The sequence below is a fragment of the Scyliorhinus canicula genome, chromosome 20 (genome assembly GCF_902713615.1).
Source record: "Scyliorhinus canicula chromosome 20, sScyCan1.1, whole genome shotgun sequence".
Lineage (NCBI taxonomy): Eukaryota > Metazoa > Chordata > Chondrichthyes > Carcharhiniformes > Scyliorhinidae > Scyliorhinus > Scyliorhinus canicula.
This window is the reverse complement of record NC_052165.1, coordinates 38161649-38181255: the sequence shown is the minus strand read 5'-3', so window position 1 is coordinate 38181255 and position 19607 is coordinate 38161649. Positions and strand designations below refer to the sequence as shown.

At 49.5% G+C, this 19607-nt stretch overlaps 1 protein-coding gene across 2 annotated transcripts in view; it reads right to left on the bottom strand.

Moving 5' to 3' along the window:
* kitlga (kit ligand a) overlaps positions 1-19607 on the bottom strand; it is a 153220-nt gene that overhangs the window by 66337 nt on the left and 67276 nt on the right. For both annotated transcript variants that reach the window (XM_038781283.1, XM_038781284.1), the window contains exons 4-5: positions 11231-11389; positions 5168-5330 (exon numbers count right to left, since the gene is read on the bottom strand). In XM_038781283.1, the coding sequence (XP_038637211.1) occupies positions 5168-5330; positions 11231-11389 (322 nt within the window). The remainder of the gene's footprint in view (positions 1-5167; positions 5331-11230; positions 11390-19607) is intronic.

Genomic DNA, 19607 nt, shown 5'->3' with positions numbered 1-19607 from the left:
CAACAGGCGCCTTGGGGAAATCCCTACTGTAGCCTGGCAGTGGCAGAGAGACATATTTGCAATGAGATGACCCCCTTGACCACCCTCAGGGTCCACTGAGCCAGGACTACGCTTGGCCATACTTGCACCAAAGCCCACCGGTGGATTTCCTGTAGTGGCGGTCGGAGCAACACACGGGAGAGCAAGAATTGGGCTTCCAGGCCTTTAACTGCATTTTGCATGTTCCTGCTGGCGCAGGACGGGTCACCCACTACAGCCAGCAGCTCAGGAATGGAGACTGGGGACTATTCTGCCGCCCGACGCCAATCCTGGTTTTCGGCTGATGCTCCATTCTCCATCCGATCGCAGCGGTGAGGAATGGAAAATCCTGGCCAATATCTTAGTCAACAACATTCCCCATTGATACATTTGAAAATCCCATAACACAGCTCCAAGACACCAAATGGCAGACGGGACTGAGGAAGGCCAAAACATTGGTTTCAAAGGTATCATCCAGGCCAGGGAATGGCAGGAATAAGAAAATTATAAGGGCAGCATGATGGCACAGTAGTTAGCATTGCTGCCTCATGGCACCGAGGTCCCAGGTTCGATCCCAGCTCTGGGTCACTGCCGTCCGGAGTTTGCACATTCTCCCCGTTTTTGCGCGGGTTTCATAGAACATAGAACAGTACAGCACAGAACAGGCCCTTCGGCCCTCAATGTTGTGCCGAGCCATGATCACCCTACTCAAACCCACATATTCACCCTATACCCGTAACCCAACAACCCCCCCCTAACCTTACATTTATTAGGACACTACGGGCAATTTAGCATGGCCAATCCACCTAACCCGCACATCTTTGGACTGTGGGAGGAAACCGGAGCACCCGGAGGAAACCCACGCACACAGGGGGAGGACGTGCAGACTCCACACAGACAGTGACCCAGCCGGGAATCGAACCTGGGACCCTGGAGCTGTGAAGCATTTATGCTAACCACCATGCTACCCTGCTGCCACCCACAACCCAAAGATTTGCAGGGCAGCTGAATTAGCCATGCTAAATTGCCCCTTAATTGGAAAAAATGAATTGGACACTCTACATTTTTTAAAAAAGGAATAAGAAAATTAGTCCAGTTGAGCCATTCCTCCTGCTGCCTTGGGGGCTGCCTTCCGCTTTCCAGCCTCTACCTTTGAGACATTGGCTTTAACCTGGAGGAAGGGATTCTATCAGCTTCTTCACCCGCACACAGCTGAGGCCAGAAATACACTTCTTTCTCAGCAGGCTTTTGGTTATCTGCCCTATTATCTCCTTTGGTAACTTGGGTGTCAAATTTTGTTTGACGTACTTTGAACTTTTTTACTACATTGAAGGTGCTCCATAAATGCCAGTTGTTGGTATCAATGAAGTTCAGAAAAGGAAGTCTTGCCAGGTGTGACCCCGTTTAGTCAATGGTACCAGCCCAAGCTGAACAGAAGCTTAAATAGCATTGAGTCACCAGGTGGCGATCGGTTTCAACCTCCATGCTTTTGTGTGTAATTAAACATTTAAATATTTCCCAGACACTGGTTGCCTGTTAGTTTATTTGACTAGATTTAAATATCAGGCACTGGGTTCTCGTGATTTGCTGGACAGTGCCCTTTGAAAGTGGTTAATCACAGAATGACCCCTTATCCTTCTGATCATTATGATTGCAGTCTGAAGATTGATTCCGTCGGTAGCACTCTGTCTCCACATCAGACAGTCATGGTACATGCTGCACAGCTGAGGTTCTAAGCTGGCAGTGAGCACGGAGGGAACGTGGCACTGTTGGCGCTGCCATTTTTTGAAAAGAGCCATTAAACCCAAGCTTTGTCTCTCTATTAAGGTGGGCGCACAAGGTTCCGTAGCTATTATTGCAAAGAAAGAGTTCTCCAGGTGCCCGAGCCAACATTTAGCATTCAACCATGCATATTAACGAACCATTCAACATTCAACGCTGTTTGTGGGGCCTCAGTTGTATGAGCTGGCTGCTGTGTTACTCTGCAAAACAGTGACGGTACCCCAGAAAGGAATTCTTTGTCTGCAAAATTCTTTGGGACATCCTGCAGACGTGCAAAGCAGCATCTAAATGTATGTTTCCGCCCTCTTTCTTTCACGCCTTTAGTTCAAGCCTGCTCAATGTGTTTGAACGCTTGATGCATAATTTGCCATTTGTCTTTCCTCGGAAGACGGCCTTGCCATCTCTAGATTCCTTTCTCTGATCTTGTGGCTGGCCGGCTTCCACTAGAAAGTTTTACTTTTCTCATCGCACGCTCACACCTAAAGATTTTCTCACCCACATAGTCAAAATTAAATGCATTTCTAAATGCGACAAGACTTTTTTAAAAAGGTATGCGGCACTAGAACCATCAGAGGTGGGTAAGATTTCTGCATGAACATGGGGCATTTACTTCTACTTTTACATATCTCTCAAGGTTTTGGGTAGCCACTAGTTTTATATTAACCAACGTTTTATAGATTTTTAAAAAGCTGACCTTAAATTCCCTCAGTGCCTTGGAACCCTTGTCACCAAAGTATTAGATTAGGCCTACTGGATTACTAGTCCAGAGACCTTACCAATTCCCCCTCAATTTTAAACCAATGTCCTTTTGTTATTGATTTCCCCATCAGACAAAAGTCAATCCTATCCAATACATTTTAAACGCCAAACATAAGCCTTTAGCCTTTCAAAGCAGCATCAATTGGGCAGTAATCCAAAGTTATCTGATATAAAAACCAACTGCTAATTGCCATTAAGGTTACCATAAACCACAATTATAGCGATTGTCTCTTTACACCACTTTATTCCTTAATAGGTCCAGTTAAACTTAAGAAAACTTGAAGCAAAACCTTCTGGAGTCCAAATTGGTACAGGAAGTTTATGAAATAAGTTGCTGAGGCTGCCAAATGCTCTTGAAAATTTTCAACATGGAGCATTTTTACTCTGCCAACTTCGCATAAACTCAATCAATATTAATTGATAATCAGCGAGGTTCCTCTGAATTCACACTACAAATACACGCATACATTTTCAAAGCTAACGCTTATGGACATGCCTCCTGCTGTAGGAAACACTAAATGAACATTTCCACTGAATGGGAATGAGTATCAGGCTGTTTCTAGCAATGGTCGTCCGAGACAACTTGATACATTTAGGACCAGGCAAGAGGTTGAAATTTTATCTCGTGGCAGTGCAAATTTCCTGTGGTGCCAGCCAATGCTGTAGTTCTAACTATCCTTCTGCATGTCCGCAAGGTATAGCCAGGCTAACTGGGACTAGAATAAATGTGCTGTGACCCATTTTGCCTCGACGTGAACATTGCAATGCAACTGCACTTTTGGTATTCTCTCATTATTTGACCGTTTAGGATCATAGCAAGAGGATTAGGCCACATAGGCCCTGGAGCCTCTTCAACCATTTAAATCAGATTATTCAAACCATATAACTGCTTCATCATCAAGACTACCTATTTCCACTTCTGTAATATCATCTAACTCTGTCACTACCCCTGTACTTGCTGACCGATATTGCCTTCCGGCTAAGCAACATCTCGGTTTTAAACTTCTCGTCCTCTGTTTCACATTTGTCCATGGCCTCACCTCTCGCTGTCTTTCCAGCTCTGCAACCCTTCCATGTTCTCCGTGCTCCACCAGTTCTGACCTTTTGAGCAACCGTGCCTTCAGTTCCCTAGGTCCAAGGCTCTGGGATTCCTTCAGTAAGCCTCTCTATCTGATTTACCTCTTTTTCCTCCGTTAAGACGCTCCTTAAAACCTACCTCTTTGACAAAACGTTTGGTCATCTGCCCCTTATGTTGGCCAGTGTCAAGCTATGTTTGATAACACTCCTGGGATGTTTGACCACATTTAAAGACTCTATGTAAATGCAAGTTGTTGTTGTCTTGGCTGATGTGTCTCTTTAGTTCCTTTGCCTGCTCTTCGTTTCATAACCCCTTGTCTAAAAAAAGCAGTCATTCAACCTCAGGTTTGAAATTGGCATGTTAGCCATACCAGCTCCTTCAGGGAGAGAGTTCCAGATTTCCACTCCCCTATGCAGCAGTGCAACCTGACTATACCCCTGAAAGACCTGCCTCTAATTTAAGATTATACCAATGTGGTTCTAGATGACCCGTCCCCAAACCAGGGATAATTGCTCAAGCCCATTAACCCTATCAAATTCCCCAACTACTAAGTGTTAGCTGTGCCTCAGTGAGTAGTATTCTGTCTCTGTGTTAGAAGAAAGCTGGTTCAATTCTTCTTCCAAAGACTTGAGCATGAAATCTAGTCTGACATTGGAGTGCAGTGCTGTCTTTTGGATAAGGCATGAAAGCAAGGCCCCGTCTACCCTATAGGTGCCTGTAAGAGAAACAATGCACTATTTTAAGCAAGTGCTGGTGTTCTGACTAATATTTATCCCTCAATATCTGGGACTTGCTGTTTGCAATTTGCTGCCAGATTTCATTATGACAGCTGAGGCCTTGCAGCACAGTGCAGCGTCCCTACCTCTGGACCTGAAGCTCCGGGCTCGGGCCCAACATCAGGTCTTGTTTGGCCATGAAAGAGTGTTCATAGCACGGTTCATTGGGTTGATAATCAGCTCGGGAATCCTTCCACCATTTCCTCCACTATCCCCCAAAGGGATAAACAATGGGTGTTTAAAAGCTTGAAGCAAAGCAGGTAATTGGCTGTAAAGCACTTTTGGGACATTGTGAATGGTTATCTGCCGTTTTTCAGCCCTTCCTGCTGGTGGGACCTTCCAGTCCCGCTGCCGATGGTGTCACCCTGCGGAGCGTTTCCTGGTGCCGAAGGGTTCGGGGCACGCAGAGCCCTGTAGACATTGGCAGGACTGGAAGATCCCGCTGCCGGCCAATGGCGGGCCACCTCTGCCGTCGGAAGGTATGCCGTGGACGGGCGGGGCCGGAGAATTCTGCCCACCATCTTAAACACACTATTCAAGATAATCAGTAATGTCCTGATGAACCTGCACTTCATCTCTCCAAGGTCAATATATTCTTTTTGAGTTGCATTGCGCACGTTTTATTAAACGTAAAAAGTAACACGAATATAGCAAAAAACAAATCGCTGCTGAGGCTTCCTAATCCCAGCATCTGGCATTGAATTTTACATCAATGCTTAAAGAAAGTCAACAATCTTAACATCTTAAACTCTACCTGCATCTGATGACTCCATCATACTGCAGACTACATCTGCATCACAGGGATTGGTATCGTCCGCTGACTGGAATGCAGTAATGATTTCACTGAAGTAATTAAAGTATTGTTTCGGCTCCAGATTGGATTTTTCACAGTTGAACTCATATTCTTCCCCATAGTTCTGAACAGAAATGTGAATAAAGTTAAACACCAGGATACAATTTTCCAATTTTCACTCGGCTGTTTCATTGCATCAAAACATGAAAAACAAGAGCTGGAGCGGACCGCTCAGCCCTTTTAACCTGCCATTCAACCAGTTCAGGGCTGTTTTTTGTCCTCAACTCCATTACCCCAAATATATGCATAGCGTCAGAAGATATCCAAGTTATGAAAGGACCACATCAGGAACATGCAAAACAGCTAAAGAAATAGTCAATTCAAATAGATTGGAAGAATACGTTTTCTGATGGCCTATTTCCAGCTAGGGTTACCAATCCTCCCGCATTATTCTGGAACTTTGGGAAATTAGTCTCCGGGCTACTGCTGTGAGGAACATCAGGGTGAAGGATTGCCGGGCATTAAAAGTAACTTATTTTTCATTTCCTGTGAACACACTTTATTGGAGATGGATTGAAAACAGCACTATTCGATTGGGTTTGACTGTAGGCATCTTTAAATGATACCCTCCAGCAATGTGTTCAAATGGATTGTCTGCCCTCAGGTAAATAGATAGAGAAATAGATAGAGAAATATAGCACAGAACAGGCCCTTCGGCCCACGATGTTGTGCCAAAGTTTTGTCCTAGGTTAATCATAGAATTTTGGACACTAAGGGAAATTTATCATGGCCAATTCACCCAACCTGCACATCTTTGGACTGTGGGAGGAAACCGGAGTACCCGGAGGAAACCCACGCACACACGGGGAGGATGTGCAGACCCAAGTCGAAATCGAACTTGGGACCCTGGAGCTGTGAAGCAATTGTGCTATCCACAATGCTACCGTGCTGCCCTTAAGAAGAAATGAATCTACACTCCATTATTCTACCCTAATCCATGTACCTATCCAATAGCCGCTTGAAGGTCCCTAACGTTTCCGACTCAACTACTTCCACAGGCAGTGCATTCCATGCCCCCACTACTCTCTGGGTAAAGAACCTACCTCTGACATCCCCCCTATATCTTCCACCATTTACCTTAAATTTATGTCCCCTTGTAATGGTTTGTTCCACCCGGGGAAAAAGTCTCTGACTGTCTACTCTATCTATTCCCCTGATCATCTTATAATCCTCTATCAAGTCGCCCCTCATCCTTCTCCGTTCTAATGAGAAAAGGCCTAGCACCCTCAACCTTTCCTCGTAAGACCTACTCTCCATTCCAGGCAACATCCTGGTAAACCTCCTTTGCACCTTTTCCAAAGCTTCCACATCCTTCCTAAAATGAGGTGACCAGAACTGCACACAGTACTCCAAATGTGGCCTGGCCAAGGTTTTGTACAGCTGCATCATCACCTCACGGTTCTTAAATTCAATCCCTCTGCTAATGAACGCGAGAACACCATAGGCCTTCTTCACAGCTCTATTCACTTGAGTGGCAACTTTCAAAGATCTATGAACATAGACCCCAAGATCTCTCTGCTCCTCTACATTGCCAAGAACCCTACAGTTAACCCTGTATTCCGCATTAATATTTGTCCTTCCAAAATGAACAACCTCACACTTGTCAGGGTTAAACTCCATCTGCCACTTCTCAGCCCAGCTCTGCATCCTATCTATGTCTCTTTGAAGCCGACAACAGCCCTCCTCACTATCCACAACTCCACCAATCTTCGTATCATCTGCAAATTTACTGACCCACCCTTCAACTCCCTCATCCAAGTCGTTAATGAAAATCACAAACAGCAGAGGACGCAGAACTGATCCCTGCGGTACGCCACTGATAACTGGGCTCCAGGCTGAATATTTGCCATCCACCACCACTCTCTGTCTTCTATCGGTTAGCCAGTTCGTTATCCAACTGGCCAAATTTCCCACTATCCCATGCCTCCTTACTTTCTGCATAAGCCTACCATGGGGAACCTTATCAAATGCATTACTAAAATCCATGTACACTACATCCACAGCTTTACCTTCATCCACATGCTTGGTCACCTCCTCAAAGAAGTCATTAAGACTTGTAAGGCAAGACCTACCCCTCACAAATCCGTGCTGACTATCCCTAATCAAGCAGTGTCTTTCCAGATGCTCAGAAATCTTATCCCTCAGTACCCTTTCCATTACTTTGCCTACCACCGAAGTAAGACTAACTGGCCTGTAGTTCCCAGGGTTATCCCTATTCCCTTTTTTGAACAGGGGCATGGCATTCGCCACTCTCCAATCCTCTGGTACCACCCCTGTTGACAGCGAGGATGAAAAGATCATTGCCAACGGCTCTGCAATTTCATTTCTTGCTTCCCATAGAATCCTTGGATATATCCTGTCAGGCCCGGGGGTCTTGTCTATCCTCAAGTTTTTCAAAACGCCCAACACATCTTCCTTCCTATCAAGTATCTCCTCGAGCTTACCAGTCTGTTTCACACTGTCCTCTCCAACAATATGGCCCCTCTCGTTTGTAAATACTGAAGAAAAATACTTGTTCAAGACCTCTCCTATCTCTTCAGACTCAATACATAATCTCCCGCTACTGTCCTTGATCGGACCTACCCTTGCTCTAGTCATTCTCATATTTCTCACATATGTGTAAAAGGCCTTGGGGTTTTCCTTGATCCTACCCGCCAAAGATTTTTCATGCCCTCTCTTAGCTCCCCTAATCCCTTTCTTCAGTTCCCTCCTGGCTATCGTGTATCCCTCCAGCGCCCTGTCTGAACCTTGTTTCCTCAGCCTTACATAAGTCTCCTTCTTCCTCTTAACAAGGCATTCAACCTCTCTTGTCAACCATGGTTCCCTCACTCGGCCATCTCTTCCCTGCCTGACAGGGACATACATATCAAAAACACGCAGTACCGGTTCCTTGAATAAATTCCACATTTCACTTGTGTCCTTCCCTGACAGCCTATGTTCCCAACTTATGCACTTCAATTCTTGTCTGACAGCATTGTATTTACCCTTCCCCCAATTGTAAACCTTGCCCTGATGCATGCACCTATCCCTCTCCATTACTAAAGTGAAAGTCACAGAATTGTGGTCACTACCTCCAAAATGCTCCCCCCACTAACAAATCTATCACCTGCCCTGGTTCATTACCAAGTACCAAATCCAATATGGCCTCCCCTCTGGTCGGACAATCTACATACTGTGTTAGAAAAGCTTCCTGGACACACTGCACAAACACTACCCCATCCAAACTATTTGATCTAAACAGTTTCCACTCAATATTTGGGAAGTTGAAGTCGCCCATGACTACTACCCTGTGACTTCTGCACCTTTCCAAAATCTGTTTCCCAATCTGTTCCTCCACATCTCTGCTGCTGTTGGGGGGCCTATAGAAAACTCCCAACAAGGTGACTGCTCCGTTCCTATTTCTGACTTCAACCCATATTACCTCAGTAGGCAGATCCCCCTCGAACTGCCTTTCTGCAGCTGTTATACTATCTCTAATTAACAATGCCACCCCACCCCACCTCTTTTACCATCTTCCCTAATCTTGTTGAAACATCTATAACCAGGGACTGCCAACAACCATTTCTGCCCCTCTTCTATCCAAGTTTCCGTGATCGCCGCCACATCGTAGTCCCAAGTACTGATCCATGCCTTAAGTTCACCCACCTTATTCCTGATGCTTCTTGCTTTGAAGTATACACACTTCAACCCATCTCCTTTCCTGCAAGTACTCTCCTTTGTCAGTGTTACCTTCCCCACTGCATCATTACGTGCTTTGGCGTCCTGAATATCGGCTTCCTTAGTTGCTGGACTACAAATCCGGTTCCCATTCCCCTGCCAAATTAGTTTAAACCCTCCCGAAGACTACTAGAAAACCTCCCTCCCAGGATATTGGTGCCCCTCTGGTTCAGATGCAACCAGTCCTGCTTGTACAGGTCCCACCTTTCCCAGAATGCGCTCCAATTATCCAAATACCTGAAGCCCTCCCTCCTACACCATTCCTGCAGCCATGTGTTCAACTGCACTCTCTCCCTATTCCTAGCCTCGCTATCACGTGGCACTGGCAACAAACCAGAGATGACAACTCTGTCTGTCCTGGCCTTTAACTTCCAGCCTAACTCCCTAAACTTGTTTATTACCTCCACACCCCTTGTCCTACCTACGTCGTTGGCACCAATGTGCACCACGACTTCTGGCTGCTCACCCTCCCCCTTCAGGATCCTGAAGACACGATCCGAGACATCCCTGGCCCTGGCACCCAGGGGCAACATACCTTCTGGGAGTCTTGCTCGCGCCCACAGAATCTCCTATCCATTCCCCTAACCATTGAATCTCCTATTACTATTGCTTTTCTACGCTCCCCCTTCCCTTCTGAGCCCCAGAGCCAGACTCAGTGCCAGAGACCTGGCCGCTAGGGCCTTCCCCCGGTAGGTTATCCCCCCCAACAGCATCCAAAACAGTATACTTGTTTTGAAGGGGAACGGCCACAAGGGATCCCTGCACTGTCTGCCTATTAGTTTTATTTTCCCTGACTGTAACCCAGCTACTCTTGTCCAGTACCTTGGGTGCGGCTACCTCCTTGTAACTCTTCTCGATAACCCCCTCTGCCTCTCGGATGATCCGAAGTTCATCCAGCTCCAGCTTCAGTTCCCTAACACGGTCTCTGAGGAGCTGGAGTTGGGTGCACTTCCCGCAGGTATAGTCAGCGGGGACACCAGTGGTATCCCTCACCACCCACATCCTACAGGAGGAGCATGCAACTGCCCTAACCGCCATCCCCTCTTACTTCACAGAATTAGCTGCTCCGTAGACCAAATGGACCTCTGCCCTCTGACTCTGCTTCCAGTCAGCTGTACTCTAAACTCCTGGCTCCCTTCACGCTATTTGATAAATATAGGAATTGAAATGTAAGGAGCACCTTACTCCCTCCTCACCGAACTCCGTCAGTCACCAAACTCTCACTGTAGCACTCAAATGCAACCAGTTCAGCACTCCAGTGCAGTGCACTCCAGTGTTACTCCAGTAAAAACGCTGAGCAACTGGAGATTTGTGGAATGTTTGCATCTGGTTGTGATTACCTAAACACCTGGTTATCTTCCTTATAAATGAATGTTATAACTGTGGAATTAACCATGAAAAACCTTGCCCTTCATCCTAACTGGATTGGCAAATTATTTTTTCGGCGGGTGTGGCGCGCCCCCGCCAGCAGCAGGATTCTCCATCCTGGCAGCCAGCCAGCCAGCCAATGGGATTTTCCATTGTGGGCAGCCCCACGGCAACGGGAAATCCCCGGGCGTGGGTGCACTGCCGGAGTAACAGAGAATCCAGTCCCAGGTTTCAGTGGGAAAGTAAGAGACAGGTATCTGAGGACAAAATACTGATGTCCTAAAACGCATGCCAGACCCTTTCAGAACCGTACCATAAGTGGTTGCTGCAGTGTCTAGACTCTAGACATTGAGGTTTAGAACTTCTCTTGTATTCGGCAGCACCTCAGGGGATGTCATGGCTGCTGCCTGCAGGACAGGCACCAGAATCCCAGGATTATGGTCCCAGGCCACAGGTAAGTCAGGTGGGAGGGGGTATTTTAGAGTTTGGGGAGTCACAGGAAGAAGGGGGTGGGGTGTCGTTGGCAGCAAGGCCAATAACGGTGGTGGTGAGATGAGGCCCTTAAGGGGTCATTAATTGGCCACAAGGCCCTCAATTGGCAGTATGGTGGAAAGGTTGACCATAGGCTTTCCCAGCCAGAACCTAATTCAGTGGGGGATGGTGGCCAGGTTCAGGGACGCCACAATCCCACCTAATTACATGTCTTTCCTGCCACCAAGCTCACTACCAGCGGGAGCAGAAGATTCCACTGATGTTCCACCTCCTGCACCGCCTGTAGCATGTGGCACCATCCCCAACCACCGTGACTGGCCAATCAAGGCAGGTAGATGGAGACACTGTCAGACTAAGCATGCAAGCAAAGAGAACCAAACGTTATACCTTCCTGTTGTCAGACAGACAGTTGTGAACACCATCCAGAATCCGGTGGAGATTTTCAATAATTAAATAATTTGATGAATTCTTGGCAAACTTTTCTAGAAGGCCATCCAGGCTAAATGACATTGCAGGCACTGTTAAATGCAGCCAACATGTATCAGTCTGCACAGAAAAAGAATTTAGAAGTTAAAAAAAACGTCTTAGGAACATTGGACTTGAGAACTATTCAGCCCTTTGAGCCTGCTCCCCCATTCGGTAAGAGCATGGTTGATCTGATTGTGGCCTCAACTCCACTTTCTAGCCTGACCCCATTAACCCTGATCCTCTTGGCTATCAAAAATATAACTCAGCCTTTAATAAATTCAATGACCCATCCTCCACAACTCTCAGGGGAAAATAATTCCACAGACTATAGGCTCTCTGAGGGGGGAAAAAGTCTCCTCAACTATCTCTTGAAGGGGAAACTTCTCATTCTTAAACTGTGACCCCCAAATTCTAGTCACTCAACTAGAGGAAAGATCTCCGAGGTATCCAGCCAATCATCAAGATCTCGTATGGTTCAATCGGTCACCTCTGATCCTTCTAGTGGGTAGAGGCCCAACTTGTTCAACCTCTCTTCATAAGATAAGACCTTCATCCCAGGAATGTGCCATGTGACCTTTCTCTCAACTGTTTCTCACACAATTACATCCTATTTCCAAAAAGGAGACCAAAACTGCACACAGTACTCCAGATGTGGTCTCACCAAGGACCTGTCCAGCTATAGTAAAACGTATCTACTTTTATATTCCATTTCCCTTGCAATAAATGAAAGCCACAAGCAAATGAATGAGACATTCCATTTGCCTTCCTCATTACTTGCTGTTGCGATTCATGTACCAGGACACCCAGATCCCTCCCCCCATTTAAACAGTATTGATGATAAGGGGACAACAAGTAGAGTATCCAGGACTTTGGTGTGATTGAATAACGCGTGATTATCACCTGACACCCAAAGATGAGAATTCTTTTCTGTGAACAAGGTCATCGCCCATACATAAAACCAGAAAAATGGCAGATACAGTAGCAGTAGAAAGAACGAACTTGCACTAATATAGCACTTTTCATGACTTCAGGATGCCCAAGAGTGCTTTACAGTCAATAAAATGCTTTGGAAGATGGTCACTGGTGTAACATAAGGAGACACAGCAGTCAATTTGCTCCCTCAAAAAGCGATGTGATAAAGATCCCTCTAAGATTGAAAGACTGCATTGAAACATGTAGGTTAGAGTTTTCCGGCTGTTCATGCGGTTTCTAGTGCCGCCGACTGTCACCGCGGGTTTCCTGGCCCTGAGGGGCACATTCAATGGGAAACCCCGTTGACAACGGCGGAACCTGAAGATCTCGCCACCGACCAATGGTGGGCTGCCTCCGTCCCCGCGAAACACACCGACGGGCAGCGCGGAAAATCCTGACCATAAGGTACAATTTTCCCAAGTATTGGATCAGGCGAGAAAAGCTGCTTGAAACTCTCCGGCTTCACAGACGTTTGTCTCGTCGGATTAAGCAGGACTCTGTGCTGGGGAGGATCACACAGCCGGCTGGAGGGGGAAGGACTCTGTGCTGGGGAGGATCACGCAGCCGGCTGGAGGGGGAAGGACTCTGTGCTGGGGAGGATCACGCAGCCGGCTGGAGGGGGAAGGACTCTGTGCTGGGGAGGATCACGCAGCCGGCTGGAGGGGGAAGGACTCTGTGCTGGGGAGGATCACGCAGCCGGCTGGAGGGGGCAGGACTCTGTGCTGGGGAGGATCACACAGCCGGCTGGAGGGGGCAGGACTCTGTGCTGGGGAGGATCACGCAGCCGGCTGGAGGGGGAAGGACTCTGTGCTGGGGAGGATCACACAGCCGGCTGGAGGGGGAAGGGTCTAAACACAGCAAAGCTCGGGGTGCCCTTTGAAAAGATCTCAAGTTACATTTAAGGCCCACCTCTCCTCAACAGAGGTTTGGACTGCCCCAAGCATCAGGGCACAGCCCCCCCTCCCCCCCACCTAGACAGGCATCGGGTTCTCCTACCCCCATCACGCACAAGGGATACACTCGATGGTGGAGGGTAACCTATCCAAGCCGGAGCCCCCCTTTATGTGTCCTCTTGGCACTGCCCCTTGCCATTTCTCCTTTGGCACTGCAGGGGCACTGCCAGGAGGTAATGTCCAACCTTGTCATTCAGCCCCTCGAACCTACATGTGCCTCTGCATCCCTAGCGAGGTCATCACGACCGGTTTCCGCTTTTGGAAACTGGTAGTGATTTGCGCCGGTGGCGTCACGCTGCCTGGCGGTGGGAGAATGCACCAAGGTTGGATGCTGCGTCACTGCCCTGGGGTGCGGAAGATCCAAAACCAAGATCTCACCAGCGTAAATCCCATTAATGACCGCTTGCGGGATTTAGCGGCCATTATGGGATTTGCGTCCATGGCCCTGAGCTCCTGAGGGGTCTTGGCAGGGTAGATGTGGCAAGGATGCTTCCTCTTTTGGAAGGATATGTAACTACGGGTCACTGTTTAAAAAGGGGTTGCCCATTTCAGAAAGAGGTGAGAAGAATTTTTATCTGAGTGTAGTGAGTCTTTGGAACTCGCTTCCTCAAAGGGTGGTGGAAGCAGAGTTTTTGAATGTTTTCAAGGCAGAGGTAGATCAATTCTTGATAAACAAGAGAGTAAAAGGTTCTCCGGGGGAGGCAGGTGTTTGAAGTCTGATCAGTTATGATATTATTGAATGGGGAATAGGCTAAAAGGGCCAAGTGGCCTTCTCCTGCTTGTATGTCATGTGTTTGTTTGTTTAAGAGAATTGCCAGGTCTGGCAGTATCTGTGGAGAGTGAAACAGAGTGAATGTTTCTAGTCCAGTGTGACTCTTCTTTGGAACCGTAGAGAGGTAGAAATGTGACGGGTTTTATGCTGTTGAGGAAAGATGGAAGTGCTCAGGTGGAACAAAATGGAAGCTGAGGGATAGGTTAGAGGGTGGGGGAGATTAAATATCAAACCACCCCTTTGTTTCACCTGATGCCCCCATCACATGTTAGTGAACAGCTGGAAAATGCCATTCTCCAAATCTGCACCAGAGCACATGGGGCACGATTCTCCGAAATGGAGACAGTGTGTTCGCGCCGTCGTGAACGATGTCGCGTTTCACGATGGCGCACAACGGGCGCAGGCACTACCGATTCTGGCCTCCAAAGGGGACCAGCACGGCGCTGGAGTGGTTCACACCGCTCCAGCCTCCCTTCCCGGCGCCAAATGGGCGCCGCGCCAACCTGCGCATGCGCAGTTGGGCTGTGCCAACCCGCGAATGCACGGGGGACTTCCTCAACGCGCTGGCCCCGATGCAACATGGCTTGGGGGTTCAGGGGCCGGCTGCGTAATAAAATAGGACCGGGGCTGGAGAGGCCGGCCCGCCCATCTGCGGGCCCCGATCGCGGGCCAGACCCCATCAGAGGCACCCCCCTGGCCCCCGGTGAAGGAGCACTTTTCCCCGCCCCACAGGCCACCCCCGACCCTACGCGCAGAGTTCCGCCGGCTGCGAGCAGGTGTGAATGGCGTAGGCGGGACTCTGCCGTTTTCCGCGCGACCGCTCGGACCAACAAGGCCGGAGAATCGGCGGCCTGGCCACGGAGAGCGTCCCACGACTGGCACCACGCCAAATGCGCTGGCGCAAATAGCGCTGATTCTCCGCTCTTCGGAGAATCGCCAGCCGGCTTCGGATCAGCCCAGCAAGAAAAATATGGTGAGAATGCCGATTCTCCCATATGGCGCTGCATGGGAGAATCACGCCCATGGTTTTCGGAAAGTGTTAATGTTCCCTTGTGCTCAAGTTAAAATTGGAGTTTTAATTGTTTAATAGACCACACTCATTGATCAATTGACTGCACTTATATATAAAGGGGATACAGGTGGCACTGTGGTGTTGGATGAGAAGTGATTGTGGAACACAATAGAATTGGAGTTGACGAAGTCAAGACTGTAGCCTTCTATGGTTATTCTCCATTCATGAAGAGTATTCATGAAGGCTCGCCTTCTCAACCTTGCCCTTGCCTGAGATGTGGTGATCCTCAGGTTAAATCACCACCAGTCAGCTCTCCCCCTCAATAGGGGAAGGCAGACTATGGCGACTTGCCTAGCCTTCAATGATATTTTCACCTGTCTAATTCTTGCTACTTGAGCATTCCCAATTTTAATTGTTCCACAATTGGTGACTATGTCTTTGGCTCCCTCGATCCTAAGGTACGGAATTCTCTCCCTAAACCGCTCTGCCTCTCCACCTTTCTTTTTTTAAGCTGCTCCTTAAAAGCTACCTCTGTGAACAATAACACCTTGCACAGCTCAATGTCAAATTTTGCTTGATAAAGCTCCTGTGAAGTATCTTATTACATGAATCGCAAAAGGTTAGTATGCAGGTGACCAACCCTGTACGCTCTACTCTAGGTGCGGTCTCAATAATGCCCCGAATCCTAATCAGCTGCCCCACTCCTGATTATTTGATTAGGATTCAGGGCATTGGTTAGACCATATCTGGAGTAGTAGGTATTGGTCACATTATTTAAGGAAGGATATAAATGCATTGGAAATAGTTCAGAGAAGGTTTACTAGACTAATGCCTACGAGGAAAGGTTGGACAGGCGACATGATGTGACCATCAATTCACTAGAGACACGATTGGAAGTAAACTGTGGTTTTAATAGTCTTACAACTGAGCCTGCCTGCGACCAGAGGAACTGAGAGCAGGCTTACGGCTGCAGCACTTTATACTTCCGGTAGTGGGAGTGGCCATGGGCAAAGCCATGAGTGGAGCCCTGTACAAGCTCCTCATCTCCCCCTATGGGCAGAGCCGTGCAACGGCTCACATACAGAGCCCAGAAGGACATAATACAATGCAATGCAATACAGTGTGAAATACAATGCAGTATAATTCACCATATTCACCCCTGTAAAAAAATCAAGTCCTGCGGGGGTGATGGGTCTACAAGTTGAGCCGGTCCATTGGCCGAGTCGTCCTTTGGGATTGGCGGAGCACCGGGGTTGCAGCCTCTTCGAGTGGCGGGTGGTGACGATCTGTGTGGGTATGCGGGCGGACTCCGAGGGTGTTTCGGTCCGAGCTTCATACCTGACTGGTGCGACGGGCGATGGGGGGGGGCAGGAAACCTACAGGCACGGGGGCGCCGAGCGTGGGCAGGGGACTTATAGGCGGGGGGGGGGGGGGGGCGCAGGGCGTGGGGGGTTGTGTGGGGTGTAGTGTGAGGGGTACCTCGGCGGTGGCGGTGGTAGTGGTGGATCCTACAGGCGCCAGGTCCCGGAGGGAAACGGTGTCCTGACGGCAGTCGGGGTATTCAATGAAGGCGTATTGGGGGTTCGAATGAAGCAGTAGCACTCTCTCTACTAGCGGGTCTGTTTTGTGTGTCCGGACATGCTTCCGGAGGAGAACCGGGCCCGGTGTCCTCAACCAGGGTGTGAGCAAAGCCCCCGTGGTAGTGCCCCTAGAGAAAACAAATAGTCGTTCGTGAGGGGTCTGGTTGGTGGCGGTGCATAGGAGGGACCTAATAGCATGGAGCGCGTCGGGGAGGACCTCCTGCCAATGGGAGGTCGGAGGGTTGTAGCTGGTAGTCCTGCTCGAGGCAATGTCCTTGTCGAGCAGGTACTGACGCAGCTCGTCGCTCATGAAGGACGAACCCTTGTCGCTGTGTACGGGAAACCGAACAGGGTGAAGACACTGTGCGGGAGGTCATATCGGGGCACGGGATGGCAAAGGGGAAGCGGGAGAACTCACCGATGACGTTCAGAAAGTACACATTTCGATTGGTCGAGGGGAGGGGCCCTTTGAAATTGATGCTTAGTATTTCAAAGGGCCGGAATGCCTTTACCAGGTGGGCCCTGTCTGGTCTATAGAAGTGCGGTTTGCACTCCGCGCAGATCGGGCAATCCCTAGTGATGGCTTTGACCTCCTCGGTGGAGAAAGGCAGATTTCGGGCTTTGACATAGTGGGCAAGCCGGGTGACCCCTGGGTGGCAGAGGTCATTGTGGATAGCCTTCAGACGGTCGTCTTGCGCGCTGACGCACGTGCCGCGGGACAGGGCATCTGGGGGCTCGTTGAGCTTCCCCGGTCGATATATGATATCGTAATTATAGGTGGAGAGTTCGATCCTCCACCGCAAGATTTTATCATTTTAAATTTTGCCCCTTTGCGAGTTGTCAAACATGAAGGCAACCAATCTTTGGTCGGTGATGAGGGTAAACCTCCTACCTGCGAGGTAGAGCCTCCAGTGCCATATGGCTTCCACAATGGCTTGAGCTTCCTTTTCGACTGAGGAGTGTTGAAGTTCCGAAGCGGAGAGGGTTCGGGAGAAGGCAGCGACTGGTCTCCTTGCCTGATTCAGAGTGGCGGCGAGAGCGACCTCTAAGGCGTCGCTCTCCACTTGAAAGGGAACGGATTCATCCACCGCCCGCATGGCGGCTTTGGCGATGTCCTCCTTGATGCAGTTGAAGGCCTGGCGGGCCTCAGCCGACAGTGGGAAGAGTGTGGTCTTAAATAGTCGGCGGGCTTTGTCCGCATACTGGGGGACCCACTGGGCATAATAAGAGAAAAATCCCAGGCACCTCATGAGGGCCCTGGAACAATGAGGGAGAGGGAGTTTAAGAGGGGGCGCATACGGTCCGGGTCATGGCCCAGGACTCCGTTTTCCACGACATAGCCGAGGATGGCTAGTCTGGTAGTGCGGAAAACGCATTTCTCTGTATTATAGGTGAGATTGAGTTTCTGGGCGGTTTGGAGAAATCTGTGGAGGTTGGCGTCGTGGTCCTGCTGATCATGGCCGCAGATGGTGACATTGTCCAAGTACGGAAATGTGGCCCGCAGCCTGTACTGGTCCACCATTCGGTCCATTGTTCATTGGAACACCGAAACACCATTTGTGACGCCAAAGGGGACCCGGAGGAAATGGAAGAGGCGGCCATCTGCCTCGAACGCCGTGTAGTGGCGGTCCTCCGGGCAGATTGGGAGCTGGTGATAAGCAGACTTCAGATCCACCGTGGAGAATATGCGGTACTGGGCGATCTGATTCACCATGTCTGCGATCCTGGGGAGGGGGTACACATCAAGGTGTGTGAACTGGTTAATGGTTTGGCTATAATCAACCACCATTCGGAACTTTTCCCCGGTCTTGACGACCACCACCTGAGCTCTCCAGGGGCTGTTACTGGCCTTTATGACTCCCTCATGCAGGAGCCGCTGGACTTCGGCCCTAATAAATACCCTGTCCTGCAGGCTATACCGCCTGCTGCGAGTGGCTATGGGTTTGCAGTTCGAAGTGAGATTAGCGAAGAGTGGCGGGGGGTCGATTTTTAGTGTCGCTAGACTGCAGATAGTAAGTGGAGGTAGGGATCCGCCGAAGCTGAGTGTGAGGCTCTTGAGATTACATTGGAAGTCGAGTCCAAGTAAGAGTGGGGCGCAGAGGTCGGGGAGTACGTGCAGCTGGAAATTAGAGTAGCTGGCGCCCTGAATCGTTAGGGTCGCGGCGGTGCGCCCTTGTATGTGGACTGAGTGTGAGCCCGAGGCGAGGGAGATAGTTTGAACATAGAACATAGAACAGTACAGCACAGAACAGGCCCTTCGGCCCTCGATGTTGTGCCGAGCAATGATCACCCTACTTAACCCATGTAACCGGTATACCCGTAACCCAACAATCCCCCCATTAACCTTACACTACGGGCAATTTAGCATGGCCAATCCACCTAACCCGCACATCTTTGGACTGTGCCGTGCAGGGAAGATAGGGAGCGAACAGCGTCTTACCAGGTCAGGATGTATGAAGCTCTCGGTGCTCCCGGAATTGAAGAGGCTTCTACCCATTGATTATAACGGACATCATCAAGCTCTGGAGGTGCTTCGGACGCGACTGGTCCAACGTGACTGCGTTGAGTTGCGGGTTGTCGGCGGCTCGATCAGCTGTGCTGGAGTGGCCCCGTGATGACTGTCCGCTGAGGTCGTAGTCGTCGAGGTTCAGTTCGGTTGATGGCCAAGATGGCCGCCCCCGTGGATCGCACGTGGCGGGCGGCGAGGAAGATGGCGTCCAAGATGGCGGCCCCCATGACTCGCACGTGGCTGGCCCCGTGGAGGAGGGTTGCCAAGATGGCGGTCCCCATGAGTCACACGTGTCAGGTGGGGGCGGAGTCAGCAGACACGCTGCAGCATTACGGGGCCTGTGGGCCTGTGAGTTTTGGGAGGCGAGTGCTCTGGACTGCGGGGGAGTTTGGAGTTTTCGATTTTGCCAGGCATACTCGGGCATAGTGTCCTTTGCGACCGCAGCTGCTGCAGGTCGCGTTGCGGGCCGGGCAGTGCTGCCGTGGGTGTTGGGGCTGG